Raw genomic sequence first — 12,994 nt, 5'->3', positions numbered from 1 at the left:
ATTTGCAATTTAAAAGGAAAAAAAAAGTATATGGGTATTTGGCTGTGAGTTTACATAGACCATGCAGGAGCCCAGGAGCCCAGAAGAGGACATCAGATCTGCTGAAACTGGAGTTATAGATGGATGCAAGCTGCTCATGTGGATGCTAAGACTAAAAGTGCTCTCAACCCTGGAGCCATCTCTCTAGCTCTGCAAACAGCTTTTAAAGAAGTGACATTTACTATATAACATAGAATGTACCTGAGAAGGCCAGAAAACATTTTCCAAGTCTTAGAACTAAGTTCATTTCTCTTCTATCCTCCTACCTTGCTCATCCTTCTTTTAGTGCTTGATTTTTCAGGAACACTAGCTTACCCTAACAGTAGAGTTTATCCTAACAGTAGCCATACTTCTGGAAGCCAAGAGAGCTTTTTTGCTGCCTATATAAGTCCATGTAAAAATCTGGGATAAATACCCCAATAGAATGGTAATAAAAATAATTACAAACAAAGGTCAGTGTAGAAAAACTGAAAACCATACATATTTCAGCATTATATTATAAAATAGCACAGCTACATTAAAAATACACACGCACACACACATGCACATGAATATTCAACCAAATCAGTAATTCCACTTCTTGGTGTAATCTAATAAAAACATACATTCCTGCAGCAAAACAACCTTATACATATATTCATAAAAGCACTGCTCATAATAGCTAAGACATAGAAGCAACACAATTAAACAAATGGATGAATAAAATATGGTATATTTATATAGAATATTACATTCAGCCATAAAAGAAATAAAGAACTGACACATCCTCCATCACAGATGAAACTTAAAAATATGTTCAGCGAAAGAAACCAGGACCAAAGAACTACATATTATATGATTCTAAATGAACAAGAAAGAGTAAAATCTAAAAAAGAATGCTAGTCGATTAAGAATGGGAAAGAGAAACACTCTTGGAGCCCTGCATGTTCTCAGGAGTTCTTTCTGACTTCCTTAATAAACCTCCTATGCTTCCTCTTCGTTAAAAACAAAAACAAGTGTGTATATGTCTCTGTAAAAGAGGTGTGGGTAAGGATTAGAAAGACAGCTCTGCAGTTGAGAGCAATTACTGCTCTTGCAGAGGACCCAAACTCAATCCCAAGCACCCACATTGAGCAACTCACAATTGTCTGTATCTCTAGCTACAAGTAGATCTGGTGCTTCTACGAACTCAGTTGCACACACCCAGGCACCAACCCACATGCAAATAATTAAAACACAAAATAAATCTTAAAAAACAAAAAATCAACCCTCAGAAATTAAAAATAATGAAATTTTGGTGGTATGGTTACCAAATATTCTGAATAACTCAAAGCTCTGATTTATACTTTATCAGAATTACACCTCAACAAAACTGTTTAAGCTAGTATGGTACATGGAAGCAGGTAGCCATATGGCAGGGAGGAAATCTTCAGAAAACGAGTAAAGAAGTCCAAACATGCACAGAATGGACATAGAAATAAACTCAGACAGACTTAAGAAGTCACATGACTGAGGCCTATAAGCCTTTGCTACACCCAGGCGCTGGGATTACAGGCATGGTCTACTACGTATAGCTACAATTCGATTTCCTATCAAAACAAGAGCAACAACAAAGTCCTTCCTCAGTTCACCAGTGGCTTAAGGCAGAAACAGGCACCATCCATCATTCTGTTTTTCTTATCCATCACTTCTAAGTAATCGTCAAGCAGTGACCATTCTATTCCTGAATTTCTTTATGTTCCTCTACCTCACCATCACTTAAAGTGACCTGCTTTTGAGATTTGTAAAACTCAAATACTTTAAGGAGATTAGGTGGTGGTCAAACATGAAATATAAGAACTTACATAATGAAAAGCAAAATTATGCAAAACTATAAACTTAAGACATTCAGAATGTCAGTAATGAATATAATTTATACAATTTAAGTTTACTAATTAAGAAAACCATAATTTTATGAGTATGCATGTGAAGAGAGTAATTCAGTTAATTGAGATGAAAAGATAAGTGTTCCCTATCAAAATCCATGACAAATATTCACCTGTAATTCATCTCTTACAACAAGAACAGAAAGGAAGAAGTAAGGAAGGAAAGAAAGAAGGAAGGAAGGGAGGGAGGGAGGGAAGGAGGGAGGGAGGGAAGGAGGGGAGGAAGGAAGGAGGGAGGAAGGGAGGAAAATAAAAGAACTAAGAAATAACAAAGTGGGACAAAGTATAGGACTTAGTGAATTATGAGTAAAACAAAATTTAAAATGCTTTAACAACAACAAAAGATTTATTCTTTTACGTGTATGTGTGAGTACCTGCATTGATGTATGTACACCATGCATATATATATATGCCTGGTGGGCATGGAGCCCAGAAGAGGGGTCAGGTCCCTTGGAACTGTACTTACAGATATTTGGAAGCTAATATGGATGCTGGATCTGAACTCAGGTCCTTTACAGGAGCTATTAGCCACTTGAAATACATTTTATAGAATGAGAGATTACAAGTAACTAAAGATACAGTAAGACTATCAAATGCTGTGGGATGTGTTTCTGTACGCTGTAAATATGTGATGCTGATTGGTTGATAAATAAAATGCATTAGCCTATGGCAGGGCAGGATAAGGTTAGGCGGTACATTCAAACTAAAGGTGAGACAGAGAAGGATGGAGTGGGGACAGATAACAGCTCTCCACCCAAGGAGCAACAAGATGCCAGCAGACAGGTGGTAATGCCATGGCCACGTGGCAACATATAGATTAATAGAAATGGGTTGAGTTAAGAGCTAGCAAACAAGAAGCCTGACCCATAGGCCATACAGTTTGTAAATAATATAAGCCTTTATGTGTTTGCTTAGGACCAAGCTGCTGTGGGACACTGGTAAGAGAGATTCGTCCTGATACGGGCCGGGCAGGACCAAGAAACTTCCAGCTACAGTCAAACGATACTAAAAGTCCAGTGAAGGGTGGCGAGTATTAATTTGTAGCTGTACTATACATTAGAAATTGTCTAGGTTAGCTGGGTGGTGGTAATGCACACCTTTAATCCCAACACTTGGGAGGCAGAGGCAGGAAGATCTCTGTGAGTGCAAAGGCAGTCTGGTCTACAAAGTGAGTTCCAGGACAGAGAGAAAACCTTGTCTCTTAAGAAAAAAAAAATTGCCTAGGTTTTATAACTTTTTTCTCATTGGTGCTATTCAAAGCAGACAGATAGATGATAGCTGGAGTTAGTGTAAGGTTGAACATACATGGACAGTAGTTACTATAGAATGAGGAAAAGTATAAACCAGAAAGTAGACAGGGTCAAATGGGAAAAGAAAAGAGAGACAGAAGACAACTGATAGATAAGAAAGTAGGTTAATATATATTAGAGGACCAAATAGTAGAAAAAATAAAGTGGGAATATCTGAGTAAATAAGAAGGATGAAAAAGTAGAATGTATACTTTTATCTGTGCACAGTGTTGTGTCTGCGTGTGCGTGGTTATGTGCACATGTGTGCGTGTATATATGTGTGTGTTTTGGCTTTTTGAGATGGGATCTCATGATGTCTCCTACACTGGCCTCATCACAGCTGGCCTTGATCCCGTTTCCACCTCACAATGGCTGAAATTACAACTGTTGAGTCACCAAGCCCAGCATACTTTAATCTTTCGGAACATCCTCTAAGTATCCAGCATATTTAGCAGTGAAAAAGAAATTAATTGTAAACATAAAAGACAACGAATAGTTCCCATAAGTTACAATACTGATATAATAAAGACAAATGTCTAAAAAAAGGGCTGTAAGCTATAAAATACCATACACTAAAAATTTAAATAGAATAAGTAAGAAGATTAAAAAGATGATTAGAGGCTCAAAGGGTCCTCTTTCTAGACATCAAAATAACATTTGGTTTTAATACTAAATGAATTAAACAAAACTAAATATAAATCTACATATAAGTAGGGACTAGTTGCAATGTACTGGATTATAAAAGGATTACTAACATTTTTAATTGAGGTCTCTGGTACAGCACTGTGTACTTCCACTACTAGGTTCCCACTGAACATGCACACAAATAGTATTCCACAATTTACAGGTAAAATATCACTCAATGTGTATTGCTATGTCAATTAATGCATTAATAAAAATGTTATTTTTAGTAAATAATTTTTTTCATAATTTTTGTGTTTTAAAATTTCCTACTTAATTATCTCCAATATAATTATTGCCTGCAAAGAGGCTAACAAAAATAAACATACATGAGAACCAGTGTTCCGAGGACAAAAGATTCTGCTTTTACTCCACCATAAAAAGAAGAGTTTTAAAACTAGACTGAACAAGTTTTCAAGGACATTCATTATGTGATAATAAAATACATGGTTTTACTCACTCCACATTTTTTTTCTCTTAAAAGTCTCTTCCTCTAAACCTGAAACCTCCTCTGGCCTCCTAACCAATAGGAAGCAAGCAAAAGCTGAGTGAGACAACAGTAGGTGACAAACACAAGCCAGGTCAGGAGGAAGCCCTTCCTGCAGTCTAACCCTGCGCACCACAGCTACAGCAGAGGCTGAGAGGAGCCACGGTAAGCAAGTACTTCGGATCTGTCTTTTCTGTTATTTCAGGATTGGGAAATCTACATCTGAAGTTTTGCTCCCTTTCACTTTGCCATCTGTAAAAACCTCAATGACAATGAAGTTCTATAAGAAAAGAAGAAAAGGATGAAAGTTCCAAATAATGTAAACTTACAGCTTCTCTGCCAATGAGTGGATAAAAGGGGGTACCAAAAAGTTTCCTTCCATTGATAAATGCCTTCATAATGAAATTGGTCACTGTGAAGAAAGAAGATGATAAAAGATGCAGACATTACTATGTCAGAACTTCCTTTTTTTTGAGACAGGGTTTCTCTGTGTAGTTTTGGTGCCTTTCCTGGATCTCACTCATTAGACCAGGCTAGCCTCAAACTCACAGAGACCACCTGGCTCTGCCTCCCGAGTGCTGGGATTAAAGGTGTGTGCCACCACCACCCAGCTCCTATGTCGAAAGTGTTAAAGGAACATTTTCTATATTTAAAACTTACTTTTTCTAGAAACACCAGCACCAAGATTATGATTCAAGTCAAAAGGATCTAGAAAAGACATATTTGTTAATTAATAAGTACTACACCATAAAGTGGACTTTGCAGGAAGAGGAGTCTAATTCTATATATTTTCAAACTATTCAACCCAGTGAATTTTATTTTATCTTTTATTTCTATTCATTTATTTATTTATTTATTTATTTATTTATTTATTTACCCGCCCATCCACCCATTTATTTATTCATTCATTCATTTATTTATTTCTCTGTGTAGCTTTGGCACCTTTCCTGGAACTCACTCCCCAGGCTAGCTTCAAATTCACAGAGATCCACCTGTCTCTGCCTCCCAAGTGCTGGGATTAAAAGCGTGCACTATCACTGCCCGGCTGTGAATTATTCTTTTAAAGTATTAAGTGACAGAAAACAAGAGGCTGACACTTTCAGAGAAGCTTTCCCTGCTAATTTTTCTTGTGGTTCTTGAATTAACACTAATATAAACAATCACCTTCAATTGCAATGCATTTAGATGTCCACTGCTTTTCAAAAGTGGTCAACAGCTTTTTCTGCCGAATACTGATTACATACTCCTTAAAATCAAACTCTTCAGTGTAGAAGCGAAGTAGTCCTAACCAAAGCTCTCCTAGTGATTCTGTGTTCTTTCCAAGGGAAGGCAAACGCTTTTTCTTCAGGTAAGGAAAAGGGAAGGAAAAGAGAAAGATGGAAGAAAAGGGCAAGGGAAAAGAAGATAGAAATAGGCATATTATTAAAAATATAAAAATTAAAAGCAAGTAAAAATTATTAAACCATGAAATCCTAACATCAGTAAGCATTCTACAATATAAAATTAAACAAAAATTACCAGTTCTTCTGTTTTATCAAAGAAAAAAGCATTCCATCCATCAACCATTCTCTGTGGAATCTGTTTTCCATCAAAGATCTGTATAAAAAATATTATAGTTAGATTTCAGTTATCCAAACCATAGGCCTACCAGCCTTCATTATCATTTCAGAATTTACCTACAGGAGACATTAATGAATTACTTCCCAAGGAAAAACACTAGGATGTGATAACTTGATACCAAGTAACTAATTAATGAGAATATACCTAAAACCAAGCTGAGAAAGTCTATTTTAAGAGTATCAGACTCTCCGATTACTATTTGATATTAATAATATTTGATGCTACCTGTTTGGCCTATCTAAATACATCCAGCCCAAGATATAGTAAAATCAAAGTAAAGAAAAATGTGCGTGAGTAAAGGATTATAAATGTAGTTATCAATAGATAATATTGATTTTATACCCAAAGGAAATCAGTATCACTGTTCCCTAGTACATTTTATCAGTTACTAATATCTGATAAGACAGTAAACTTAGATACCAGATTATGTTTAATGGAAAATTAGGTAGCTTTCCACGACATCTTTATAAACAAATTATGAATTTTTTTTTTTATTTCAAGATCGTTTATTTTCAAAATGGGTCACAACATCAGCTTTTGGCCCATTCTGCCAAATACACAAGCTATAAATGCTTGCTCAACAGCTGAGGGGCACGTTAGTATCATGTCTGAAAAGTGAGTAAAAATCCATATAAAACAACTAACTTTGAATTTTTTTAAGTTTATATTAATTTGTTCAGTCTGGCCTCAAACTTGAAATCCTCCTGCCTGAGCCACCAGAGCAGCTGATAATGTGTCACTATGTCTGACTAAGAAACACTATTCTGTAAGAAAAAAAAGCATCCAATAGAAAATGGTCCTTTTAGATATAATTGAATTCCACAAGTAATTTTATGATTTGCTTTTCTTTTTTGAAACACGGTCCAACCTGGCCTTGAATCTGTTATGTAGCCAAGGATGAAACTGAACTTCTGATCTTCTTGCCTCTGGCTTCTGAGTACTGAAATTATAGGCATATGGCACAATGGCTAGTTTATATAATACTAGGGATCAAACTTAGGGCTTTATGTATGCTAAACAATGTTACCAATTGACCAACTGGGCTACACATCCAGGCCATGTGACTTGCTTCTCTAAAAGAGGTTTAATAAAATAACTCAACAAATTAGAAAGTTATACAATCTTCAGAGTCAGCAAAAACTAATTACTAGTCTCAGGCCTATATATAGATTCTGGTCAATATAATTATCCCCATAACCTCCAATTAACCCAGTAAAGATAAAAGATTACATTAACTACACAAGTAGTTTATAAATTAACTTTTTAAAAAAGTATTTATTTTCTAATTACTAATGTGGATATGTGTGAGTGCGGGTACCCAAGGAAGCTAGAGGCATCAGATCTCCTGTAGCTGGAGTGACAGGAGATTGTAAACTGTCCACAAGGGTGCTGAGAATTAAATCTGGGTTTTCTGCAAGAGCAGAAAGTACTCTTAACTGCCTGAGCCATCTCTATAGTCCCCAATTTACTTAAAATTTATTTATTTATTTTTATTTTACGTGTGTCTTGCTTACATGTTTCTGTGCACCATCTGTGTGCCCAGTACCCAAAGGGACCAGGAAGATGTCTGATCCCCTAAAACTGGAGTTATAGATGATTGTTAGGTGTCACATAGGTACTGGAAATTGAAACCAGATCCTCTGGAAGGGCAACCAGAGCTCTTAACCACTGAGTCATATTTCCACCCTCCACCCCCCAAAAAAATTTTGCACGCCTTGAATCCCAGCACTCGGAAGGCAGAGGCAGGCAGATCTCTGTGAGTTCGAGGCCAGGCTGGTCTCCAAAGCAAGTTCCAAGAAAGGTGCAAAAAAAAAAAATTTTTTTTTTACTTTAAAAAATAACTACATTTATCTATCGTGTACGTGTGTTCACACACACACTCAAGAGCATGTGCCATGACACACATCACACAGGTGGTCAGAAGAAAACTTGCTCATAGAGGTCAGTTCTCTTCTTCCACCACATTGAATCCCAGAGACAAAACTCAAGTCATCAGGTTTGAGGACAAGGGCCTTCACCCGCTAAGCCGTCCTGCGGGGCTCCATAAAATATAAGTAACCTTCTTGAAAACTGACATGTGAAATAAATAACAAGCAGAAGTGTCTTATTAATTTAATATTTGTTTGTTTTTATTTACTTACATATGTTTATGTTCTTTCCCCCCAGATAGGATCTACCTATGTAGCTCAGTACGAGCTGGAACTCACTATTTAGACCAGGCTGAACTTGATTTGGAGATCTGCCTGCCTCTGCCTTCTACTGCTAGGATTAAAGGTGTGTGCTACCACCTCTGCCACCAGTCCAGGTGCAGAAGTGTTTTAAACATGGCACAGCTTTTCTTTCTCTGTCTTCACGTCTCCCAACATACAGACAGACAGCAATGAGCCCCAAATACAATGAACCCGAAGAGTGCTTCCAATCACTTGATAAGTAAATCCTGTGGCCCTTAGGCAACTTGCTTGCACTCCTATCTGTCTGGCCTTTAAGATTTCATTCTCAGGTTTAAATTCCTTATGGTCAAAAGAGTTACAGCCTGTGTGTGAAGCACAAAACCTCAATAAACCAAAGCTTACATATACAAATTGTTGACTGAATCCAGTATGTGTGTTAAACATCAAGTTTACAAAGATTAAGCTAAGTAAGTAGCTTTGGAATACTTACCTATAATTTAGAAAACTACAGTCACCCAAAATTGTTTAGTGTGTTTTCTAGCACTTCACAAAACAACAAAGAAGCAAAAGACGTGGGAGCTGGAGAGATGTTTCAGTTGGTGAAGCACCTGCTTCTCAGAGCCCACATAAAAGCTGGCCATGATGCTGTCTATACCCCTGCAGTCCTAGAGACGTTAGGACAGGATACAGATAGAACAGGGAGTCTGGAACTGGAGTTGTAGACCAGTGGTTGAGTATTTGCCTAACATGTGCAAGGCCCTGGGTTCATGCTCTCGAAAAAGTGAAAGCTAGCATTAAAGATTTAGATGTTAGGGCTAGGGATGTAGTTCAATGGTTGGTACAGCTTGCTTAGCATGTAGGAGACCCAATTTCAATCCCAAGTACCAAAAACTCAAAAGTCATGTTTAAGAAACTTGTCTACTTTATTGTTATAATGTTCACAATCTACTCCTATACCAAAATTATACTTTTTTTTTTAGTTGCGTTAAGGCAAAATTTACTATCTTAAACATTTTGTTTGTTGTCATTAAGTACATTCACAGTACTGAGCTACCACCAGCCGTTTAGTCTTTTTTTCTTTTTCTTGTAAAACTACAACTCTGTATGTGTTCAATTGTTATTTTCCATGCATCCCTCTCCCAGCTGCTGGCAACTACAATTCACCATTCTATTTTGTGTAACTATGAAATTTGATTATTCTAAGTACCTAATTGGAATCAAATACTATATCTCTTTATTAACTGGCTTACCTCATTTGGCATAATGTCCTCAAGGTTCTTTGATTAATTTAATTTTCCAGTTGATATAGTTTAAGAAAGCATAAATTTTCATGTAATCAACTAAGAACAATACTCCTAAATCTCTTTTACTGTTAATTTTTATGTAAAGAATTTTCTTGGACTTATGATTTGCTAGAACAGAAAAAAAAACTCTGCTTAAGAAAGTTCCTTTTAACCTGAACGTATTATTGATCAACAACAAAACAAACAAACAAAAAAAAACCTCCAAGGGTTAGGAACTCAGTTTGGTGGTGGAGCCTTAGCCTAGAGGTTCAATCCCAGTACTACAAAAACAAAACACTCCAAGAGCCAACACATAGTATGGTTTATACCTGAAACCCCAACTACTCAGGAGATAGGCAGAATAATACCAACTATCAGGTCAGCCTTAGCAATTTAACAAGATGTCATAAGATATAATCTGTAATATAACGTAAAAATTATAAGCTTATAAAATATTTAAAATTGTAAGGGAACTTGAGATATACCTCATTGATACAGCATTTGCCTAGCATGAATAAGGCTCTGGGATCAATACACAGCACCAGAAAACAAAACCCAGACTAAACCTTAATAACCAGATATTTAAAGTCAGCTTCAATTGCAAATGAAGCCAGAGATAAGTAACGTTACTAAATATATCCTTAACATTAAAAAAAGATCCGTGCCAATAGCCAGTACTTAAATAATACCAGACAACAAAAACCTTATGACAACCAGAAAGAGCTGGAAGCAAAAATGTACGTATCAGTCTGGAGTTATCAGTGTCGACCCACAATACTGGGTCCATTAATTGACTGTCATTTTAACAATTATAATATGTTAACCAGATAATGGGGTATTCTCTTTCAACAGTACATATACTAAAACTGAAGGGACACAGAGAAGATCAGCATGGACTACGCATAAGAATAACAGCAAATTCATGAAGCAAGAAGGGTATATGAGAGGGTGTGGAGGGAGAAAAGCAAAGAGGGAAATGATGTAATTATATTATAATCTCAAAAACTAGAAGAAATATTTTAAAAATAGATAATGGGAAAGTTTTCTTAAGTTTAATAAAAGATTTTATTATATTTTCCCAACAGTAACAATAATTTTGGTAATTATAATAATCAAAAAATAATGGTAAAAGAATAATTAAAACAATCACACTATGAACACCTACTTTTATATCTATTGTAAAAAGGCATTCCGTTTCTCGGTTGTATTTATTAGGTTGCTTGAGAGGTTCTCATTATGTAGCCTTGGTGGGCCTGGAGCTCCCTATGTAGACCAGGCTGTCCTTGAACTCACAGAGGTCCCCTGCCTCTGCCTTCTGAAAGGAAGAGTGCCTGCCCAGTTTGCCCTTGTTTTCTAACTTTGAAGAAAAGTGTGTTACTATGTATCAGTTAGTGGTTTTTGGAACTGCTATATCCCAGTCTTAAACTGGAGGCCGATTCTCCTGCTAATTACAGACATGCACCCACCCATGCACCACTTCAGTGTCTATGCTATGCAAGACACCACTGGAAAACTAGTCTATTACATTTTGTTTGGTTTTGTCTGTTAAGACAGGATCTAACTATGTAACCTAAACTTGAAATCTTCCCACTTTACATCTGCCATCGGTATTACATTTTTATTGATAATGAAACTCAAAATCATGGAGGTTAGGCAGCTTGTTGAAGTCCATACTATCAGAATTATGAGTCTGACTAAATTCTGAGCCCAAATAACATACCTGCATATATTAGCCCATGCTACCCCAATGATTATTAATCCATGGGAGATCAGAGAAAGAATACTGTGAAAACAAAATCTGTGGCCCACTCATGTTAATCATATGCTGTCAAAAGAACAAAGTATAAATAATATGTGAATAATACCACAGCTCCCCAAATTCAAAGCTTCAATAATCAGACAAACATAGAAAGTGATAAAATTGGCTTTGGCAGGCCTAATTAATTAATTAATGATAAATTTAAAAACTTATAGAAGTGAGAGCTGGGCATAGTGGCACACACCTTTAATCCTGGCACTTAGGAGGCAAAGGCAGACAGATCTCTGTGAGTTCAAGGCCATCCTGGTCTACCTTGAGTTCCAGGAAAGCTATGTAAAGCAACCCTGTCTCAAAAAAAAAAAAGAAGAAGAAGAAGAAGAAATGAAAGCTGTAATACTCATGGGGGGCAGAGAGACACAGAGTATATAGATTCAAAACCTGCTCAATGTGTATAGAGGAAAAAATATCATGGAGTGGGTTTAGATGAGAGGGAAGAAAGTTAACACGGACAGCAATGGACCCATGGAGATTGTGTCTTCTGGAATAAGAAAAACTACTGTTAATTTCCCAACGTGGCTCCAGACAAAACAGGTAAATAAAATATTTCTCTGGAATGGTAGTGTTAAAATAAGAACCTGGATGCTCACCCTCTGTGGCCCATTACCCTGCTCTCCAGCTTCAAGGTAGCAGAGTTCCATGTCTGGAGGGAAGGCAAATGAGGCTAAAGTCCAAGAACTCAAACCTCAAAGTTAATCGGCATCTTTTCGTTAAACAAAACGACAACAAAATAAAAATAAAAAAAAATTATAACCAGCAATAAGGGGGGAAAACAGGAACATAAATTAACATAAAATAAAATAAGAAACCAGAACAATAGATCCCATAAATAATAAAAGGCAATATTTTGAACTCTCTATTCCCAAATATAATAACCTATATAAACTAGACTCTTCTTTCTTTGCTTTTTCTTTTGTTTTCTTTCTTACTTGCTTAGTTTCATGGTAGTCCAAGATACTCTCAAACTCAGTATATAGCTCAGAATGACATTAAACTCCTGATCCTTCTGCCCTCATCTCCCCAGGTTTTGGGCCTACAGGCACACACCTCATCTGGTGGATGTGGTACTGTAGAATCAAACACTGGGCTTCATGCATATTAGGCCAGCACTCTACCAAATGAGCTAAATCCCTAGCCTTTATGTTTATCTGTTTATTTTTTGAGACATTTCACTCTGTAGTCTAGGCTGGCATTGATGTCACAATCTTTCTGCCTCAGCATCCCAAAGAGCTTCAATTACAAGTATGAGACTATACCCAACTAGACCAATTACACCTAACTAGACCAATTTCTTAAAATACACATTTTGCCAAAATGCACACAAGGAAAAACAACAATCTGAATAGGAATGTATCAGTGAAAGAAACTAAATCAATACCTAGTAACATTCAAGACACAATCCAACAATATATCAAAAAAATTTGTAAATCAAGACCAATTGAGATACATCCCAAGTATTCAAGACTGGTTCAAAATATAAAATTCAGGCCGGGTGGCAGTGGCACATGCCTTTAATCCCAGCACTGGGGAGGCAGAGCCAGGCAGATCTCTGTGAGTTTGAGGCCAGCCTGGTCTACAGAGAGAGATCCAGGACAGGCACCAAAACTACACTGAGAAACCCTGTCTCGAAAAACCAAAAATGAATAAATAAATAAACTAATTAAATTCAAACTAATCTATCACATTAGCAAGCAAAATTAAATA

At 36.5% G+C, this 12,994-nt stretch overlaps 1 protein-coding gene and 1 non-coding gene across 12 annotated transcripts in view; one reads left to right on the top strand and one right to left on the bottom strand.

Moving 5' to 3' along the window:
• The window catches only part of Tut4 (terminal uridylyl transferase 4), a 116,484-nt gene that overhangs the window by 17,172 nt on the left and 86,318 nt on the right, over positions 1 to 12,994 (bottom strand). For all 11 annotated transcript variants that reach the window (XM_076564701.1, XM_076564702.1, XM_076564703.1 and 8 more), the window contains 4 exons: positions 5,919 to 5,996; positions 5,565 to 5,742; positions 5,061 to 5,108; positions 4,730 to 4,812 (listed from right to left, as the gene is read on the bottom strand). In XM_076564701.1, the coding sequence (XP_076420816.1) occupies positions 4,730 to 4,812; positions 5,061 to 5,108; positions 5,565 to 5,742; positions 5,919 to 5,996 (387 nt within the window). The remainder of the gene's footprint in view (positions 1 to 4,729; positions 4,813 to 5,060; positions 5,109 to 5,564; positions 5,743 to 5,918; positions 5,997 to 12,994) is intronic.
• Positions 10,310 to 10,416, top strand: LOC121827728 (U6 spliceosomal RNA). Its single transcript, XR_006070034.1, has one exon. It is a non-coding gene; the product is annotated as a U6 spliceosomal RNA (small nuclear RNA).

This window comes from Peromyscus maniculatus, chromosome 2 (assembly GCF_049852395.1).
Source record: "Peromyscus maniculatus bairdii isolate BWxNUB_F1_BW_parent chromosome 2, HU_Pman_BW_mat_3.1, whole genome shotgun sequence".
In the NCBI taxonomy this organism is placed as follows: domain Eukaryota; kingdom Metazoa; phylum Chordata; class Mammalia; order Rodentia; family Cricetidae; genus Peromyscus; species Peromyscus maniculatus.
Note: the sequence above shows the minus strand (reverse complement) of the source record. Positions and strands in the feature narration are given on the sequence as shown.